This window comes from Vespa crabro, chromosome 1, assembly GCF_910589235.1.
Source record: "Vespa crabro chromosome 1, iyVesCrab1.2, whole genome shotgun sequence".
In the NCBI taxonomy this organism is placed as follows: domain Eukaryota; kingdom Metazoa; phylum Arthropoda; class Insecta; order Hymenoptera; family Vespidae; genus Vespa; species Vespa crabro.
In genome coordinates, this window is record NC_060955.1 from 7,975,874 (window position 1) to 7,998,193 (window position 22,320).

The following is a 22,320-nucleotide window of genomic DNA, read 5'->3' on the forward strand; positions in this document are numbered from 1 at the left end:
TTTTCTTGTTCTCTCCCTCTACTTTCATCTTTTCCTTCCCCCTTTTGTATCTCCCACATTAAATTTCTTTCTTTCTCTCTTTTGATTTGGCGCGTAAACGAAGTAGGATTTCCCTGGACGCAAAGCTTTCCGCCGACATGACAACCGCAACACATCGCGTTGCAGGGGAGTCGATATTCCTCTCGAAGGACTCCTCTCTCAGGTACACATTTTTCACGTAGAATCGTGCACAACGCACACGTTGCCGCATAGCGAAGGGACGTCCGCGCCGGGGTGAGCGTACCCACCCGCGTCTGCTGCTTACTCTCTCTCTCTCTCTCTCTCCCTCTTTCTTTTTCTCTCTCTCTTTCTCTCTCTCTCTCTCTTTCTCTTTCTCCCTCTTCCTTTCTCTCTCTCTCTTCTCTCCCTCCATGCCCTTTCCATTCCCTTCATCATCGTGCGTCGTCCTTCGTTCCATCTCCTTCCCCCCTTTTCTCGTTCTCTCCTTCTCCCTCGTTCATTCCGAGCGTCCCCTCCTTAGACCGTCGTCGTCTCATCGGCTGTCGGCTCGTTAAAGTTCGTCACCATACGACCATCTTCGGTAACGCTCGGCTCTACACGTTCGCCAACTGCGACAAACTAAAATTCATTTGCGAGATACAGAAGATCCCTTCCATTCTGTTAGCAAACGAATTCTCTATCTTCGTTAAAGAGATAGAATAGAGCAAAGTTCTCTCTCTGTCGTGCTTTAACAAGTTTATGACTTTCCATGTTTGTATGAGTGGCGGCCATGCAGACAGGTGCGGCCGCTGGAACCCCACGACCGGTGGTAATACGAACAGCGCCGCCAAGCGACGGCTCCTTTCAGTTTCGGACAAGATGGGCGAATCTCGCCGGGCAGTAGCTTAGACTCTACCTACAAGACAACACAGTTTAAATGTTTCCTAACGAAAAGTAACGATTAAACATTGTAATTTATTTTATTTAGAGGGGAAATAAGCTATATATTTTTCTATCGTGACGTTATTAATAGTGCTATTCCCGAAATTCGTAAAGAATAAGAGGGAGAATTGAAGAACAGAAAAGAGAGGAAACGGAATCCGCGAGTGGCGAAAGAACGCACGGACGTGACGGACAAGGGAAAGTACGTAAAGGATAAAAAAAGTGCTATCGTTCAGCGTAAGAGACGGAAAGCAAAGTGGTGCTAGCATATAACGGAGGACGAGTAAGAAGGTAATACAGTATATGGAATCGAGGTGATATTGCGACGCCTAACAACGAAGACGGTCACAAAGGCGCCGCCGCGGACCACAACGGAAAGATTGACGAGGAAGGTTGGTGTATACGAGACGACGAAAAAATAGTCGTCGGGACAATTAAAAAGCGGAGAAGAACGATTGTATCACGAAGACACACTAGCCGTCGCTAAGGCTGAAATCAACGGCCAAGTAGGCGGATAATCTCGCGTACTTTTGCTCTCTCTCCTCTCTCCCCCTTGCAACTCGTTCGATATCTTTCTTCTTTCTCTTTCTCTCACACTACCTATCTTACGTTTTCTCTCTCTCTCTCTCTCTCTCATTCTCTTTCTCTTTCTCGTACACGCGCGTACAATTACACATACTCACTTCGTGTCCGTTCAACGCGGCTGGCCTAAGCTCTCGCCGGTATTGTGCGTGTGTTAAACAACGACGTGAAGTAAAGTGTAAAAGAAGTTTAATAGTAGTTTAGTAGTAGTAGTGTGAAGAGTGTACGATCGACACACCCTCTTGACGCTCGTCATCCGTTTGCATCGCCATCGGCTCGGCTTTCTCTACCCTTTTTTTCCTTTGTATTTCTCCCTCATCTATCATTCTTTCGGTCTTTACATATCTCATTCTTCGCATCTCGCGCATCTTGCGCGCGTATGCTTTCTCGAATACATAAGTCGCGTATCGAGTACGTATACCTATATACACACACATTCTTACAGCATCGTACGATAGTAGCAGACAGAGCGCGCTGACGCTCACGCGCGCGGCTCTTCGTCCCCTTTGCACCGTCCAATCTCTCTCGTTCTCTCTCTCTTTCTTCCTTGGTCTCACCCCTCCGTCCCTCTGTTCGTACCGCCATCGCCCTTTCCACCGTTCTCTCCCACTCCTCACCACGGTGCAAAGTGATTTATCGTTCTCGCTCGTCGCGTTCGGTTTCGTCGGTGCGTTAAAGGCTCTATTGTGATCCTCGTAACCATACGCGCCGTACCACTGACGTCTCATCTTCCTTTTTTACCCTATACCATCCTCGATTTCGTCTCTCCAGACGATAGCCATCCATCCAACCGGTGGCGAGCCACCGCGCGTCTTGTCTCGTCGCGTCTCGTCCATTACCGTCCTTCACCTCCTCCATCTTCTCCTCCATCTCTGGCAGTGTTGCCTCCCCCTCTCACTAGCTCGACTGTATCCCCCTCTTCTTATTATCGGCCGTGCGATCAGGGGGAGTACGACACGAGATATACGACATTCCGCCGAGCCGTGCGACGGTGCTCTCGGCCGCGTCGTGGCGCGCGTGGTATCGAAGGGTGTGCAGGTGAGCGGGCACGTGAAGCAGCCGCATCTTTTCCGTGTACGTAGAAAGCACCGAAGCCGAGGAAGGTGCGCCTAAGGAACTGTTTCCTGCTGTTGCTGTCAGGGAGGGGAAAGGGTGGAAGAGCAACGAGATTCGTTGGCGACCGATTTGCCAAGACGAAGTGCACGCACTCACAGCGATAGCTAGTAGTGGTACACCATCGCCACCTTCACCATTAAAATTATTACTGCTATTTACTACTACTACTACTACTAGTATTAGTACTACACATAGCTACAGTTACAACTACAACTGTTACCAGAGCATCATTGTTCCAAACTGCTAGAAACTACATACCGCTAGCATGTCCGTCAGAATGGAAAACGTTGCCGCGCCGAGAAAACTCAACTACAAGATGATGGTAAGTATCATTTGCTTCTCCTCCTCCTCCTCCTCCTCCTCTCTCTCTCTCTCTCTCTCTCTCTCTCTCTCTCTTTCTTTTCTTTTACTATACTTTGTTATTCTATCTCGCCTCCTTCTCTCTCACGCGCGCTTTTATCTACTCCCGCTTTCTACTTATTTCCGTCTAGAAAGAAGTTGCGTTTTGATCGAACACGACGTGATCCGTGGTGGTCATCGTCATTGGTAGCATTTCGTTGCGTTGCCGGTCGCTCCAAGGCGTGCGCCGCCGCGTGTCATCGTGAGCGTACGCGCATGCACATGCACAGACGGATGAATGCCCGCTTGTACATACACACAATATATATATATATATATATATATGTTGCGCGCGCGCTCCGATGCTGTGCGTATCGTCATCGTCGTCGTCGTCGTCGTCGTCGTTGCTGCTGCTAGGAAACGAACACCCGGAACAAGCACGAGTGATTCTCCGTGGAATACGCAGTTTTACCATGGGGGCGGCCGGCGGCCATGGAACCAGCGTAGTTTGACAGTTTGCCGCGGGGCGTCCGTTGCCCCACCCAAGCTCTCTCGTTCTCCCTATCTCCCACTCCTCCCTATCTATGTTACTACTTCCGTGCAAACCTAACCTTTCTTTTCGCTTCACTCCTCGCGAGTCTTTCTCTCTGCGGCGTGTCTCCTTTCCTTCTTTCTATGGTGATTCGTAGGATGTGATTGGTTTCGTTTGAAATTCGAGCTGACGACTCTCAGTGCCGTCTTCGATAATTTTCAAGTGACATCGAATTGATTCGGCTTGTGCAAAATCATCGCAGAATTAAGAATATTTATTCGATCGATGAAAAGTTAGAAACGAATTTATGAATTCTTTTTAATACAGTCACGGGGAGACTCCTCCCGTTGGTACGTCAGTGTCGTCTCTGAGGATCGTTCCAATTGGACGGATTTCAGATGCATCCGAAGATGCTTTTCCACTCTACGTGTTAGTGATCCGTGCCACGCGTTCGACTCCTTGAGGCGAGGTCAAGTTTTAGCTTTAACATATAATTGTTAATTAGTTATCGGAATCGTTTTCGCGACGGCGTGGACTTTGTGTTTGATGTTAAATCGAACGAATTTTCTACGAATGAGATACAAGCAGAACACGGCCAAAGAAACGCGCCGGAAATTCTGTTCGTTTGTCATCAGTCGGACTCCAAGTTCGTGTTGTGCGACTTGATCGAGGGTAATTTATAAATGTATTCGTATATTTAAATTTAAACTATCATTCCAGTATTTTCAAACTCTATTAAGAATTTTACGATGAATAGTACAATAAATAGATAATAATAGAACGTGCGATCTCGAAAAATGTTCCATATGTTAAAATTGTATCACGCCTCTCATTAACGAGTCTATTTAAATGGAAATGTTTAATGTATTCGACAATATTATTCTTGTCGTTGACTCACTCAAATCGGAGATAGTATTTTTAGTAAGGCCTGACAAGAGAATCTCAACTTCTTATCGACGTATTTTTATTGTAATATGATCTACGATCTTTGATCTCATTTTTTCCTATCAATGAGCTTTATTCTTAAATATAACTCATTTGTTTTCATTCACTCGCTAAATCTTCTAGAATGAATAAATACAAAATTAAATAATTACGCTCACGAAAAAACTGCAAGTTTACATAATACCATCTATTTCATTGATTTTCGTAGAATTATCATCAATGTCATTGATTTTCTCAGAATGACTAATAAAACAGAATATTTAGATATAACGATCGCATTCGATTGACTCAAGACGATATCATTTTCAAGGGCGATCAAAAATGATTACCTTTTTTTGTTGCACTTTGAACCTTTGAATTTCTCAAGTATGCAATTACTAAATCAAATACACGTTAAGATTAGAGATTCAATAGTATTCGGGTTACTATAAATGCATATGCATTAAAGTAACATGTATTTGGCTTTTGTATCTAATCTTCCGATATTAGAGGATATATTCTTATATGTGAATGTAATTGCTAAATTAAATCGTTGGTGGCGCTGTTTTTTTTTAATCGCGCAAAACAATGCCCCGAGATAATGCACACATTTCATATTTTTTTCGTGTTTCTTTTTTTTTCTTTCTTTCTCTTTATTTTTTTTCTTTCTTTTCTTTTTATGACAGTAATTTATGAATTAATTTACATTTGTGAAATCAATGATCGGTCTGAATAAGGTTAACAAAATATATGTTCATTTACTTAATTTAGCGTGTAATTTGATTCTATATTGGAATCGATTAAAAAATATTCTTATTTCTATTCACAATTGTTTTTCTTTCGTCTTTTTTTTTCTCTCTTGTTTTTAAAAAATACGTCTTTCATTTATGATTGTTACGAAATAGTAGAAAGTCTTGAAATTCTTTTTGTTGCTTTGTACAAAGCGATGGCGAAAGAAAAAAAAGAACAAAAAGTCTGTTGTCGTTCATCGGCCTTGAAGTGCGTGCACTCTCAGAAATGAGTCACGGACGATTTACGTTGCTCTTTGTTCGGCATTAATACGATACCCCGAAGTGTTTTTGCATTCCATGTTCTATTTTACACCCACGCCCAACGCTACCACATTCCGCGAAATAATCTTACCAAGCTAACGAATAAAAAACTTTTAATTCGATATCACTTTTCCTCGTTCAAATCATCTCATCATGTGTTGCGAACCTTTTGTTACTAACTCATTATAGGCCATGAATTTCCTCATAAAGATTTTCAATATACGAACGCAATTTTTATTTCTATAAAATTCATTAAATTTCGATTAAATTCGTAACATATAGAAAGGAAGTATGAGTGAAAGCAATATTGGCATGATTATAAAAATATGAACGGTGGTAACACTTATGTATTTTTGCGATTTATCTACTATAATACATACTCATTCGTACGTATATCGAAATGTTACTTTTGCTATTTTTATATTAGCCTCTTTTTAGAAATTCGATAAGGAATCCATATCGGCTAATGAAAATATAAGGGCACAAACCTGTCTTTAATCCTCGTTGCCATGGATATTACGTATTTCAGAATATGAGTTTTCTGTTCGCGCATGCGCGGTTATCATTAATGTCATGGATATGTGGGCGCCATAGAAAGAACGCAGAAGTAAAAATATTATAAAAAGAGTATGATAATACGAATGTATATTGCGAAACTTAGAATTTCTTATTGATCATTAAGGTGATTTAAACGATCTCATAAGTATAGCTCTGAGAACACATGTTGCATTAGAAAGATCAATAGAATTTGGAATGTAATATTTTTCAAAACAAATGTATTTTATGTAAAGTACAAGAATACACGCAATGGCAGAAGTTAGGATCGACTGACAATAAGAATGAGAAATATGTTGTATGCGTTTTCGATCGGATTATGAGTCCTATTTAAATACATGTATCAATCTTTATTACTGTCTCATACCTGAGTACTTCCGACACAGCATTAAGACGTGTACACACGCGTGCATGTAAAGCTTGCATGTGAACGCACCCACGCGCGAAAGAACGCGTGCTCGCACGCACACCCGGATGCCATTCACAAAGTTCGCAAGGCGCTATCCACAACGGTATCCGGTGACGTCACTAAAGTCAAGGTCGTCTGAACCTCGCTCTCACCACGTTTCTTCATTTCCGTCGAACTTCTTCGCGATCGATCGTCTTTTCCTGATAGTCGCGATTTTTGTTTTTAAAATCGGCCTTCTAGCTGGTAACTAAGGACTTTTTCGAGCTTCGATCAATTATTGACTTGAACCAAAGAAAACACAGCATACATGAATAATTTTCGAATATTTATGACAACCTTATTCTCTGAATTATTTATATTGAATGAAAAATGTTGTCAATCAGATCATAGAATTATCATTGGTATCAAAATGTTTTCAATTAGATTTTTGACATTGTGCTTTGAAAAATCTTTTTGCTAAAACAACGATAGATATCCTATTTGTTTCTCTCATTATGGCTGATATGTCTTGTAACACAAGCGAGTTCCCGATTTGGCGGCAGAATCGAACGTCCGAAGCGCGATCTAGACACGAAGTTCAAGGTCTATGGCCTAGATGTGTGCTCGTCAAGGTCCCTCGCGTGCCATTTACCTTCGTTACATCGTGTGACGTACGAACACGCTCTCTGCTCTATCGATCTTTTATTTTCTCTTTTACGCAAACTGTGGAAAATGATGCGATATACAATGAGATTTAAAAAAAAAAAAGAGATGTATGTTCCTTATTACCACGAAGAAATCATCGATGGCGTCGTCGTCATTGTTGTCGTCGTTCTAAAAGAGACTCTCTTTGAAAGTCAATTAATATTATTGATCGTAACGTCGAACGAGAACTCTCATTAAAAGAGCATAGGTGGATATATACATATCTACAATTTCACGATTCGAAGAGAAAGCGCTATATCGGTGAAAAAGTGACTGTGGTTTAAAGAATCGAAAAGTAGAAAGCAGTTGATCGCATTTAAAATATAAGATTATTACTCGTTAAGTATCTCTCAACGAACGAATTAACTTGGGAAAACTTTTACCGAAATCTATGGATGGATGAATGGATGGATCGATCGGTCGAAAACTTTCAAAGTTGATGATATATAAAAAGAAGGAAAAAAAAATAATTTTGATGAATCAAAATTATAATACGTATTCTTGACACTTGGCGATAAAAGACAAGAATGGCGGCGGCGGTGGTAGTGGTCACGATGGTGGTCGGGTGGCAATGGAAGAAGGTGAGGGGAGGAGGGCGTTGTGATCTAAACGCGGGCGGAGGGGAATAAACGGTACGTGAATAGGAGGAGGTGGTGGCAGTGATGGTGATGGTGGTAGTGGAGGTGGAGGGAGGAGGCTACGGTTGATCAAGTCTGACTTAAAGTCAACGAACTTGCGATCATATAACAATGTATCAGAGCAGCGCTACCGGTTTCGACGATAGAACTCGATTCAAGCTGTTTAATAATCCTTACTTATCGGCTAAGTAAATAAATGTTATTGCGAAAAATCGTTCACGAATTTTCAATCCGTAATCGACGCAATATTTATATTTTATATATTATTCATATATTATATTTATATATTATTCAATGTATTCCGAATTATTTTGCTTTTACATAATACGTTTTAACTTACCGCGTCTACGTACAACTTTCACTATGATTTTAACCTCTCTTTGTCAACGATATCTCGTTATCAAATCGTCATATAATTCGTGTTCAATATAGTTACTCCATAAGGTCTTTGCTAGAAGAAGGAAAAGTCATTATTTATTTTTTTACTTCTTACCAATGCGAATTGAACTTCCTTATAACTATTTCAAATATATTATCACGATTGAATTGATAATTAGAACGATCTACAACTATGATGAATAATCTATAAACAACATTGATTATCATCTTTTAATCGATCATTGACTTCAAATTATAGATATACTTGTATACTTCAGTAAACGCGATATATACAATTGCGAATATGATTTTGTGCTTCCATCGTTAAAACTCAATTATCCTTTAAGTACTTGCCTTTTTTCGTACCTAAGCGTGTTAATGTCAAACGTGGTTTAATTATTTCTAATGGCATGTAATCAAGGGATAATTAACTTACACTTTTCATCGCATCACAACATGAAAGTGATGACAACATATATATATATATTGTCGTGTGTGTATTTTTTCGTTTTGCAACATGTCTCCTCTTCTAAATGATAATTATTCCCTGTAATTAGACGCGAAATTCTATTTTATATATCACCGTAAAATCATTATTACATCTACCGATTTTCTTTTCTGTTTTAGGTAAGTGTATGATATATAGGCGATCGACGTCCGAAAGATTTGCACTTCCTTGTTGGAAGTAAGTTAAGATGCCATTTATGTGTTCGAAAGTAAGATACGAACATAATCTGCATATATATTTTAGAGACACAATGAGGAATGCTGTAAATAAACAGATGCTTTTATTTTGTTTGCTAATTTTTTACTATAACTATTATTATTATTATTATTATTATTATTATTATTATTATTATTATTATTTCTCTTTATTTAACGCGATAAAATATTCATATTGTATCTGTATCGATTTTACGCAATCTTTTTCTGTAATTTACGCGTAGTCCTAGAATCAAGTTACTGCATTTAAGAAATGAAAGATGTAAATATATAGAAATCTAAATACACAGGTCAGTCCAGTACAATTACTATCGGAATCAAAACATGATGGAATTTTTTAATGTCTCGAGTCGTACATTATTTGTATATACTAAACATACATGTATTGCATACATTTATACGATCCACCTTGGTAGAGTAAAGCCTCGCGTTTAAAGTAATGGTGTCATCCAAGATATTTCTAGAGCGTAAGTGTGCATGTACTGTATACATGAGGAATTTCGTGGGAGAAGCTTACATTAATAACATCAGGTGTGTGCGTGTGCATATATTCCATGTAAATCTAATACAACGAATTACAGTATTGCAAATATAAAATCATAGGCGTTGAATACAAAAGTAAATTAAATCTTTTTAATTAGATAACATGAGAAAAGCGCGTGACTTAGAATGTGACTTTGAAATCATTTGGCATAAAGTTTCGAATTCAAATTCCGAGAGAATGATGATAAATATAGAAAATGTTTGAAAAAATAAAAATTAAAAAATATAGAAACAGAGCAAAGGGTGAAAAAAGAAGAGTGTAACACGACTACGTGCAGACGTGGTAAGCAGGAAGCAACATCCGGTCGGTATATCACGATACTCATTTCACACGTCGTGTTCTCTATTTCATGGTTGTCCACTAGCTGCTACGTTGTCTGCATGCCGTTCAATTGAACCTCCGATATCTGCCAGTAAATCATCGTCTATGCCATCGTTTCTTTAATTTTACATCATACGATAAGTATTATAGAAGCATATCTGCACGTCTTTCGAAGATTATAATCTAAAACACTCGATTCAATGTTAATACCGGAGAGAACTATAGCGAAAATGAAGTATCGAAGCATCGCGCTCATTGGTACGATAAAATTAGATTAATTCTCTAACTAGAAAAGAATACATGGTTGATCTCTGGACGGAAATAAGTTAGAAGAATAGCTCTCTTTAGATAAACGTGGAGAACATGTTACTTATATATATAAATTGTATATAAATTAGAGTTTTCATCGATCGAACATATGGCCTTGCCGATTATAAGATACTACGACAAGGAGTCGTCTATACTAAAGATTTGTTATAAAACAGAGTGTGGCAAAAAAATTCAACGATCATCGAATTAACTCGATCATATTAAAAAATATAGAGAAACGGATGAAACGATCTCGGGGAAAATGTAACGGTCGTTCAATCGTCATGAGGAAAGGTAACATTAGATGAGATTAGCCGAACATTATCAAGTAATAATAGGTTAGACGTTGCGAAAGGAAGGGAAGGGAAGATCGGAAGGAGGTGATTTGTTTGGTATGTCATAGAAATAGGAGAGGAAAGGGAATAGATAGTGTATTTAATCTTGTGGTGGTATTTCGCTTGGTCATTTTTCAGGGGACGAACGGTCCACGACCAACATACGTCGGCGCTAACAACGGTAACGCCGGTGGAGGCGGTGGAGGCGCCAACGCCGGAGGCGTGGGCGTGGGTCCTACAAGCGGCGGCGGCGGTGGCGGAGTCGGTGGCGGAGGCGGCGGTACTACGGCTAGTAGTGGCGGCGGTGGAGGTGGCCACGGGGGCGGCGCTGGCGCCGGCGCCGGCGGCGGATTGAAGGGCAACGCGACGGGAGGAGCGGCCGGGGGCGGCGGTGGAGGTGGTGGTGGCGGCGGTGGTGGCGGTGGCGGTGGCGGTGGACCACGAGGAGGGAATCCGGTGCAATACCGAGCGAGCGGCGCCGCCGCAGCAGCTTGGGGCGCGGCGCCGTCGCACGCCGCCGCGGCTGCGGTGGCAGCAGCGGCCGCCTATCCACCTTACACCCGCTATCCGAGTGCCGCCGCGGCGGCTGCCGCAGCGGCACAGGTACCGGTCGGTGCGCAACCGTTACCGCCCTCTGCCAACCCTTACGCCACCGCCCCCTACGCTCAGCACGTCTCGGTGAGTACACTCCCATGGCGGACTGTCTTCTTCTCTACTTCTTCTTCTTCCTCTTCTTTTTCCTCATTCATCTCATTGCTTTCCATCCCACGATGCACGATCTCCTTATTGCTCTCCTTCTCTCTCTTTTTCTTTTTCTTCCTACTACCGCTTTTGCACTCAACTCTCTCTCTACGCTCTCTCTCTATTGCCGTACGTTTTTACTACTTCTCGATGTGCCGTTCTTCTTGCTACTAATTTATCGACTCGTGCACTCGAGATGCGCGAGCCAGTCGGCCTATTGCGTACCGCCTTCGACGTGCACGCCTCGGTACGAATGTCGGACAATCTACCTACTGCCTAATGGATCCTTCTTTTCTTTCTGTTTCGCGAATCGCGCTACTCAACAGTGTATTTCTCTCAACTGTAATCGTTTCTATATAATTCAATATCTATAAATGATTCATTTGTTGCTGTTGCCGCCGGTTACTCCTTCCTCCTTATTTTAATCAGACACGGTGCAGCGCTGTCGCGGGGTCACGGTCACTCCGGCAAGTGTCGTCAAACTGCAAGCGAAACAAATTTCACAAAGACGTACGTACATTCTACGCAAAATACCGCTAAAGAAAATATATTGCGATCGTACTCCTTTTCGCGAGACTCGTTCGTCGGATCCATGCTTCTTCTAGTTCTTCGCCCACGCTTTCACATTAATACATACCTTATTTCTATATATTTGATTTTGTTATTTTTATATTCATTTTTCATTATATCCACATCATACATTTCGACGACGTATGCCAATTATTTTGACTCTATAATAATAAGTGCTTTAATTGTTAACAAAATGCAAAGTATATTGTGATGGATGATTATAAAGAATATTTGACAAAATCAAAGAATCAAAGAAAGACGTGTTCTCTATAATTTAGTAAATTTCGTAGTGTTAAATTCCTACTAGTCGATGATGACCGTAGAGAGATAATCTCTTTCTTATAACTTACTGAATTGCTGAATAACGTCACGCCATTTCTCCATCACTAAATATCGTTCCTGGCTTTATATGTATGGTTAATACATTTTTTGATATCAATATTATAAAATATGTTTGATAAAGTTAAATTAAATCTCCAAAATGGAGCAAATTTCAGTAGAAACTGGATTATGTTCTTTCTAACATCTATTTCTTTCCTTCCTAGCTTATTTTACTCATAGCTCCTTTGCTCATTTGGTAGATAATAAAGAATAAAACATGAAGATATAACCTTAATAACTCCAAATTTATTTTATCTACTTAGTATGGTGGACAACGGGTACCTACAGCCTCGTCACCAGCCAATACTACCAGTAGTTCTAGCAGTGCCACTGGCAGTCAAAGCGGGGCAATGAGCACGAGTATGAGCAATAATGCTATGCAAGGGCAGCAGGCGGAACAGTTATCAAAAACAAATTTATATATACGTGGCCTCAACCAAAATACAACAGATAAAGACCTTGTTAATATGTGTTCTCAGTACGTAAATGATATTTTACTAATAGATGAAAAAGATTTAATTATTCATATAATATAATTACTATATAATTGCTGAAATTATTTATAGGTATGGAACTATAACTTCCACGAAGGCAATATTGGATAAAACAACAAATAAATGTAAAGGTACTTACTTAAATCATGCTAACTATTATACATATATAGTTTTTTCTGTATTTTTTTTTCTTTTTTCATAGTAAGAAACAAATATTGTATTATCTGGATTTTGAATATCTCATTACAAGTTATTGTATTTTTGAAATATAAATATGGAATAATGTAAAGTTTTACAAAGATTTTTTTTATAATCTTACCTTTATAATCAAATTGTTTTTCAGGTTATGGCTTTGTAGACTTTGAGTCACCGGTGGCGGCAGAGGGTGCTGTGAAAGCACTGGTCGCCAAGGGCATCCAAGCGCAGATGGCGAAAGTGGGTATCTGGTTGCTCCGTAGACTGGCAAGTGTACGTTGGTTGTGCATGCAAGTACAGTAATACCAGAGTAACAGTAAACCTCTTTTTCTTTCTTTCTCTTTCTTTCTCTTTCTTTTTCTTTCTTTTTCTTTCTCACTCAATCTGATTTTTATTTATTCTTCCTGTTCTTAATCCATCTGTTCTCCCTCCAAATTCTTATCCAAATTCATATGTATATCATATTATAGCTAATAATTCTCTCAAAAATTTTTTTAAACAACAGGCAATTATCTTAGTTCCATCATGAAAAAATGATATTATATAGCACATGAGTACCATGTGATTGTATTATAATTAAATTTATTAGAAGATAAAAGTAATCATATGACAAGTATTACTGTTCAATGAGAACTTTTGTTATAAAATATTGTATATGCAATATTTTATTTACAGTATATATTGTCTTTTGTATTTCATAATATAGATTTTTTTAATTTTGTTTGATGAAACTTACTTTATGAATATGTATTAATGAATACTACAATATAACATATTTTTATGTGATACAATTTTATATTCATCAAAGATTTTCTAATAGAATATTTTATTACATATAATCAGTAATCGAAAGGAATGTACTCATGGGCATCTATATGGAATTACAAGTTCACTTATGTTTCACCAATATTTTTCTCTCCCTACCAAGACCTGTCTCACTTGTCTAGAAACGCTCTTTTACATTAATCGGTTCTGTCTATTATTCTGTCTTAAATACCTACAAACCTATTGATGCTTGCTGCTATGCCTCGGCCACAAATTGTTAATATTGCTGTATCCAAATATTTATGATGATTTTTCAAATTTACTTCTATTTAGTCTAATGTTAAACCTCTATCAATTATTTGTTATACTAAAGTACTAGTATTGATATTTCTATTAAAATGATTAGAAGTATTTTACACAGTTATTACAAAAGTAATCCATTTTAAAAATAATTAATACATTTTCTGTATCGCCAAATATTTATTTTTATATAATATAACATAATTTAGTTTTATATTAGTTCATTTTATTAATAACTATTGTATAATATTCTATATTTCTATAAATAAATTAATTTATCTATAAGTATATCTGTGATATTAAATACTGATCATTTTTAATCAAATGAAATCAATAAGTTATTTAAAGTGAAATTAACTAAATATCTTTCAATTTGGCCGTGGTAAAAGCAGAGGGTGCCACAAGCAGCTGTGATGATGTCGTTCGCATGTGATATGATACGACTAAACAATGTGTACCCACTATTAACTATATTCAGGGTACACGGTATACTTACCATTCAATGGTGCTATGTGATGATCAGGTGCTATCTTACCCCTGGGGTGTTGGTTGGCTCTGATTGGCACACTTGGCTTAAATAATGAAGGTTTAACCAGCACACCAATAAATTTGTAAACATATTCAAAGATTGTTTTATAAGATTCAAGTACCATGAATTCAAAATAATCATACAATGTTTTATGGTTACCTGAATCATGGACTTCACATTCTTGATTTTGCATTAATACATGCTCCTTTTGCTCGCAATAGAATCTTATCTTCGAATCTTATCTTCAATGAGATCATTTATTTAATGTATCATAAAAAGTATGTATATCCAATGATCTAACTATTTATAATTTAATTAGCTATCCTTATTGAAGCTGAATAGTGTATACAATTAAATAAGTATATACGTATCTTACACAAAAGTATTTGAATCTTATATATTTATGTATACTCGCACTTGATGAAAATATGAATCATTTAGTTAAAGTATAAATACATTGAAGTATATTACTTTATTATACAAACATACACACATACTTACATATGTACTTATGCATATTGACTTATGTGTGTGTGTATGTGTGTACATATCTTTATATATCCATATGTGTATATGTATGTAGAATGGCCCTTTCAAAAATAATGTCACAATTAATTTTCTATATTGATAAAAAATATACAAAACAAAATAGATAATTAAATATATCTTAAAGATACAGAGAAATATTCTAGTGATGTAGTAAATTTTTGATGAATGTTTATTATCAATTTTCATCAAGAAAAAAGTATTTATTAGAAATAATTGAGGTATTAATTTTAAAAGGGACATCTGTATACATACATAAATGCCATCAGCTTGGCTTATATCATAATATTTTCATTATTTGTTCTTTTGTTTTAATGCATTCGCAAGATTGAAGTAAATTGTCGTAAAGTATAAGTATATTCAAGTAATTGTAGATTTGATTGATACTTGACAGAAATGGTGAATCTCAAAATATGCTTGAGGGTGCATAATAATGATTTTAAATTTAGTTTAGCATACACTTGTGTTTGTTTCAATCCTTCATTTATAAATTCATAAATAAAAACATGAGTATAAACACATATATGTATGTACTTACATATATTTACATACATCATATGTTTTCTGCAATAAAGTAAATCACAGTCTTTTTTGTGAAAATCGAACTATGTACACGTTGCAATGTCTGTGCTTTGCCTTTTGCTTCATTAAAAAAGAAAATGTCATACGTAACTGATGTAATCTGTTCCTATTGCTTTCAGTGTATAAAAAAATGAATAGAGGAAATTTGTCTACATATTTGTCAGTAAACTCGTACGTAAGGTTATAATTAATATATAAATACAATTTAAATACACCTATGTATATGCTTAAATTTCTTTCACATTTTTTAATTCTTATTTTGAAGGTGTTGTATTAAAAATGTGAATTAAGGAACTCTTGCATGTTAGCTAAATTGAAAGGGCATATGAATGTAATTGATTATAAAGTTATATTCATTTTTTGAAAGTGTATACATTATATAAGTACATTATATATTAAGATTTTAACAATCAAATATAGTAATTTTCATTATTGTTAAAATATTTTTTATCAAAGTAAATGAGTAATTTATTTGTACTTCGTTTAATATATTATTATTTATTATTTTTGTAGTCAAATATGATATTCATATTTTATATTTTATATAGTTCTGAAATATCTTTATCTTCTATTAATTCATAGACATTATTGTATTAGTTTACAAAACTATACATTAATGTCATATCAATATTAAATCATATCAAATTGCAATGTGTTTTAATGAAAAATAGAAGTCATTCATATGAATATTTAAGTACTGCTTTTTCTCTAAAATACAGAAAGATTGTAAGAAACACCAGTAATTTTTATTATGATAAATTGCAAATTATTATTGAGAATACAAATATCAATGATATACCTACGTGTAGGTATGTAGGTACCTATGTGTGCATGTTCTGACCTCAAAGAATCTAATCATATATCAAATAATGGAATATGTGGTATGAGTTTAGTAAAAAAAATCTCAAAGCATCTTTAAAGCAAATTTAGAGAGGCACCAGAATGTGGAGAAGCCTAATGCCATGAAGCATGATAACCTTTCAACATTGAAAACAATAATTATTGTCTTAATTCATATTCAGTCATTTTTGATATCTGTCCATTTGCATTCTTGCGATTAGTCCAGAATAATTACTCCTTAAATAGCTTACTAATTTTTTTTTGTAGTATCATTGTTGTAGACATACATCATGTTTTAATAATGAATATCAATAAGTTAATGTACACAAAATATATAATTTTAAACGTGATTTTATATTTCTGCCAAAATACATTAAAAACATTTTAATACTTATAAGTTAAAAATTGTTCATATTGTGTGTGCCAAATGATACCAGATACAGCTTTCAAATAATCATTTTAATTTTTCAGATCAGATGTATGTACACATTCTATATTACACATGAAATTATTATTTAATATATAATAAGTAATAAAATAGTATAATAACTTTATATTATATTATTTTTCTTTTAAAATTATTATATAATTTTATATAATTTTATATAACGTTCTATAAAAAATTTCATTTCATTTATCACCCGAATGAGGATAAATATGATTTAGTGTAATATTAAGTAAAAAGTATACTAAAGTACATACATGATACATATCTGAAAAGTCAAAATGATAATAATTCGTTAAGATGCTATATCTATAGTAGTGAAATATACAATATGTTGCATAGTACTTTTACTTTCTTCTCAGCAACAGGAACAGGATCCTACAAATCTGTATATCGCAAACCTGCCATTGAACTTTAAAGAAAATGATGTTGAAGGACTACTTCAACAATATGGACAAGTTATCTCGACTCGCATTTTACGTGACACGTCAGGACAAAGTAAAGGTGTTGGATTTGCAAGGTTAGTACATTTCAAATTAATAAAAATATATATACACTATTAATTGTATATTTTAAAATAATTATAAATGTGTATTATCTAAATTTTAGAATGGAATCCAAAGAAAAGTGTGAGCAAATAATTCAAATATTTAATGGAAAAGCATTACAAGGAGCTAAAGATCCCTTGTTAGTTAAATTTGCTGATGGCGGAAATAAAAAAAAATCAATGTATAAAAGTACAATGTGGAGAGACACTGGAGAAGTAAGTATATAAATATATGATGTACTTCAAATTTAGGAAGATTATTATAACGATAATTAATTTTTTTATTACCAGAATATGACTATGAATTATGATGCAAGTGGAGTTGGTCAGAATGGTGTTGCCACAGCTCATATGTTACCTACAGCAACTTTGACTCAATATGGTCGTCATTATGGTCAAGCTGTCCCTGGCTATAGCGTACCAGGAGCTCCTTGGGTCACACCATACCTGGTGCAGCCCGCGCCGCCTCATATGCAACAGGTCGACGTGAGTTTTTATAAGAAAAGTTTTTCTTTTATTTGTTCTAAATATTTTATATATATTATATTTCTATAAAATTATTTATTATAATATTTATTATAATATAAAATTAATAATAAGTTACAACATTTATTTTGGAATAAATTATAACATTTATTTTTGAATAAATCATAACATTTATTTTTGAATGAGTCATATGTATATTATGTATAATTATCTTTTACTACAATTTATTTCATTATTGATACATTATTAAACTTAGCTTTTTTTAAATTATTTATTAAATATATCGCACAATAGTATTTTTTCTTATTGAAATTTTATTTCATTTATTTTTGTTTTTATTTTTACAGATGATGCCATCTGCAGATCCTAGTAATCCTCAATACAGTATAATTCCTCAGCTTACAACACAAATGTCTACAATGCATCTTGGCACTGGTTCCGTAAGTAATATTAATTTTTTATGAAATTGTTTATGATTCATTTAATGCTTTTAAATATATATCATATAAAGCATTTCTAATCAAGTGGTTCTTATGTATTTAGCAATAATATGTTTTGAATGACTAACAGAAAATTATGATAAGGTTAATATATGTTTACAATCTGGCTATAATGTTTAATTGATATAAGAAATCTTTTATAATTCATATATATATATATATATATATATATATATATATATATATATATATATAAATATATATATATCTAAATAGTAGATTTATCCTGTTTCAGTACATAGCAAGTCCTCATCCCTACTCTTATACTACTTATCCTCCACCTAGCATTATCCATCCAATACCACTGGGCGATTCTGAACAGACCAGTAATGCAGCATCTCCTGATGATTCTTATCAGCAGTACCAAGCTCAGCAGCCCAAGTAGGATACGGTTTATAGGTTAGTAATATGTAATAATTATCAACAATCATAATTTCTTAATTACGATTTTTTATATTACATGAAGTTATTTTCAATCAGAGTTAATAAATTTATATTTTCTAATATACAGATACGAATATGCTGAGGGCTACATAAGTTAGAAACGGATACACATGCTGAACACAAGGGATTATTATTAACGAAGAATAGAATGAGATAAATACATAACATAAAGTCAGATAAGATTCTTCCTCATGATAAATTGACTTGCCAGCCATCTTTTATACATTTTATCCATCAGCTAAATAGGTGAAAGTAGTTAATATTTTGCAACGAGTCAAGAAAGGATATTGACGTAATATGGGGTATGAGACTGGCGTGTCTTCTACATGTTCGACACTAGTTCGACTCTTTACACTGTACCAGCACATTATACGACAGTGACAAACTGATATTTGCAATGAACAGTTTAGTGTCAAGCTGATAGGCTTCCAGGATAACTTTAGGTATTACATATACTAAGGAGACTATGAGTCGAAGCTGAAGGCTCGAGAATGTGAATAAATATTTTAACAAAAATGTAAACTATGAAAACGCTGCTCAGAAATATACGAAAGAGAATTCTTCCCAAGAGTAATAATAATATAATATTAATAATAAAATAATGATATATAAGAATAATAAGAATAATAATATACAGAGAGCACTTCCAATGCTAGAGTTGATAAAAATTCAGATTCAGTATGGTTGTAAATCAGTACCAACCGGACTTGTGCCAGCTGGCTGGCCGGTGGCTTGGCTGTAAGAGAAGGGAGATACCATTCGCGTAACGAATTTCAACGACGTGCGAAACTCCTCATTCACAGCACATGCTACTCCACCCGCTTACCGCACTTTTATCGGTTTATTTTCGTTCAGACATTCCAAGCCAGGTACATGTGTGTACTGCCACGTGGATATATCTTAATCTAATACTTCTACGATATTTCACGTTCTGTTTTAATCACGAACGATACATTTTACTAAGAAAAAAAGCAACACACAAGAGAGGAAAGCTTTGTTTCTAAAAGTCTTCAGAATTATAATATACAATAATTATTGCACGTGAACGAAAAAAACATAGTACTCTTTAGAGAGTGTTATATTTATGAGTACAGTTACTATGAATCGATATCAGTTTTAATTGTACAGTAAATGCAGATATTTTTTTTAGAATTGTGCCTTTTCAGACAAATCCACTTAGACAGGGATATGCTGAAAAATATTATAATATATTTTTAACATCGGAATGTAAATGTGAAACCTGAGCCAAATTTTGATCTTCTAGTTAAGAGAATATAATTGTTTTTGCGTTGTAGCCAGTTAATCAACTATGTTTGTTTTTGATTATGAATTTGATAGATTTTGTATGTATAGTTGCCACTAACGGGATTGGTAAAATGAAACATCAGGTAGTGTCGGAGGAGTTGCATAGAGAAAGAAGAAAAAAAAATTAAGAAAAGAAATCAAATGGCGGATTCTTGTAATCGAAACGCGTGCCGCCCGAGAAACTTAATAAGCTTTGTTACGACGGGATATGATGATAGTTAGAGTGTAAATTAATTTATTATATCGAACGAACGAATAAACGCGATACTAAATGAATGAAGATAATGAACGAACGATGGGGCGGTAGCGAAAAAATAGGCGAGGAATTTCGATGAAGTGTGGAGTGGAGTGTATAAAACAAAGTATATGAAAAAGACTCTCAAACGACGATGGTATAGAAAAAGGGGGGGGAAGAAAAAAGAAAAAGGTTCTCTCCCTATGTTTTCCTACCTCTCTCCGGTCGTCGTCGTATATCCGGAAAAGTTTCACGTCGTTGTCAGACTTAGAATCGAGTCGAGGAACGATTTAGCAGAAAGCTTTCTACCAAATATGCGAGCTACGAGTGGCTCATGTGACATGTGGCGGACAGGTAGTTAGATAGAGTTAGAGGCGATCGTAGCTATTATTATAATATTACAATAATATGCTGTATTATTATAATTAACGATTACTATTATTGACGACATCTAAAATATGAAAGATTTTTACACTGTTGAGACTTGAAGTAAATAATATATTTAGTTTATTTTGGTACATCACGATTTGATGACAAGAGATAAAAAATGAAAAAATGGTATGAGCTATTTTTTAAAAGACCGATTATTACTCGATTTGAGTCCATGCATTAAGAGAGAAAGGGGGGAGAGAGAGAGATAGAAAGTGAGAATAAGAATAAGAAAGTAAAGGAGAAAAAAAAGAAAAAGAAGAAAAAGGGATGAAGAAATGAAAGAAAAGAAAAAATAAAAAAATGGATAAAAAGGAAAGAAATTGGAGGAAGCAACGAAGGAGAAAAAGAAAGAAGAGAGGATAAGAAAAGAAAGAAGCGAAAGGAGAACCTATTTACGAGTGTGTATTGTTCCAGAAGCGATTGTCACCACGACTGACAACAAAATCACATGTGATTAAATAGTGAATTTTGAGAATTTTACTAATAGACTTGTACTAAATAACTAATAATTATTGTGACGACCAAACAAAGAAAAAGGATTAGTGCTGACTGAGCGTGAAAAGATGCTCCGGCCGAGGCGCCCATGCGGATTAAAAAACGGAGAGCCGCGGATCTGGAGGGAGAAAGAAAGAGAAAGAAAGTGATGAGAAAAAAGATATAAAATTATTGTATAGAACGTGAAGAAAGGAAAGGAGCACAGCGACAAGTTGTGTGTAGCTAGTGTTGACTATGAATAGGCTAGGCAACCATTTTGATTAAGAATAAAAGTAACCGAATAAGCGATTAAAGTTAGGTAAAGTAAAATTAGCGATAGTTAGAATATAAACTGCCTCGCTCCCTACTCGATCGCAGGGGGCTATGGCACCGTTCAGCCTATGCACCTCGCACCCGTCAAGACTGACTGGCTATTCATATTAATAATAAATATATATTATTATTCTACAACATATTATGTCTACTTGTAATATAAATAGTAAGGACTGCTTGCTGCGCACCGCGGGTCGGGTGCTTGGGCTGGCCGGCTATGGTTTATACAACCATTTTGGAAACTCCGTTTCCAAGCAATGCTGCTTTCCGTAAAGCTTTCTTTAGAATTCTAGCGTAGAATCTATTAGATCAGATAACGTGTAGTTGTAGGTTAATGTAGACAAAAAATGAAAAAAAACGTAGAGTGTTTTTAAGTAAATCATGTTAGTCGATATCGGCTTAAGAGAAAGAGAGAGAGAAAGAATGGATGGATGAATGAATGAATGGATGGATGGATGGATGGATGGATGGATGGATGGATGGATGGATGGATGGATGGATGAATGAATGAATGAATGAATGAATGAATTTATGAGCTAGAGAGCAAATGGGAGGAGAGAGAGAGCTACTTGCAAGAATGAATGAACAAAGCAGATAAAAGAAGAAAACGAGTCCATGTTGACTCGATGTTATATCGAGAACATGATCGTACTTCGACTTGTACAGTCTTTAGTTTACGAAGTTTGAAGTCATTGTTTTACATTGTTAAGCAAAGGTTGTAGTTTGTAATGATCTTGATTTCTATCTATTTTGAACATCCTATTTCCCCGTCCCCGCGAATCATCCCATGCCATTCCCTTTTCCCGTTTTCTTT

General features: G+C 35.6%; 1 protein-coding gene across 10 annotated transcripts in view; it reads left to right on the top strand.

The window, feature by feature from the left end:
• The first annotated feature begins 877 nt into the window (after positions 1-877).
• Positions 878-22,320, top strand: part of LOC124432746 (protein alan shepard) — a 22,338-nt gene continuing 895 nt past the window's right edge. Inside the window, exons 1-12 of one of the 10 annotated variants that reach the window (XM_046981877.1) lie at positions 882-1,313; positions 2,586-2,941; positions 10,501-11,040; positions 12,318-12,532; positions 12,621-12,679; positions 12,892-13,037; positions 17,113-17,270; positions 17,360-17,513; positions 17,589-17,783; positions 18,131-18,223; positions 18,519-18,682; positions 18,795-22,320. The exon at positions 18,795-22,320 is cut by the window's right edge and continues 895 nt beyond it. In XM_046981877.1, coding sequence (XP_046837833.1) covers positions 2,885-2,941; positions 10,501-11,040; positions 12,318-12,532; positions 12,621-12,679; positions 12,892-13,037; positions 17,113-17,270; positions 17,360-17,513; positions 17,589-17,783; positions 18,131-18,223; positions 18,519-18,668 — 1,767 coding nt within the window. In that variant the 5' untranslated portion in view covers positions 882-1,313; positions 2,586-2,884 and the 3' untranslated portion in view covers positions 18,669-18,682; positions 18,795-22,320. Of the gene's footprint in view, positions 2,942-10,500; positions 11,041-12,317; positions 12,533-12,620; positions 12,680-12,891; positions 13,038-15,210; positions 15,232-17,112; positions 17,271-17,359; positions 17,514-17,588; positions 17,784-18,130; positions 18,224-18,518; positions 18,683-18,794 lie in introns of all 10 variants that reach the window. The other 9 variants (XM_046981878.1, XM_046981882.1, XM_046981883.1 and 6 more) reach the window with 9 other exon arrangements.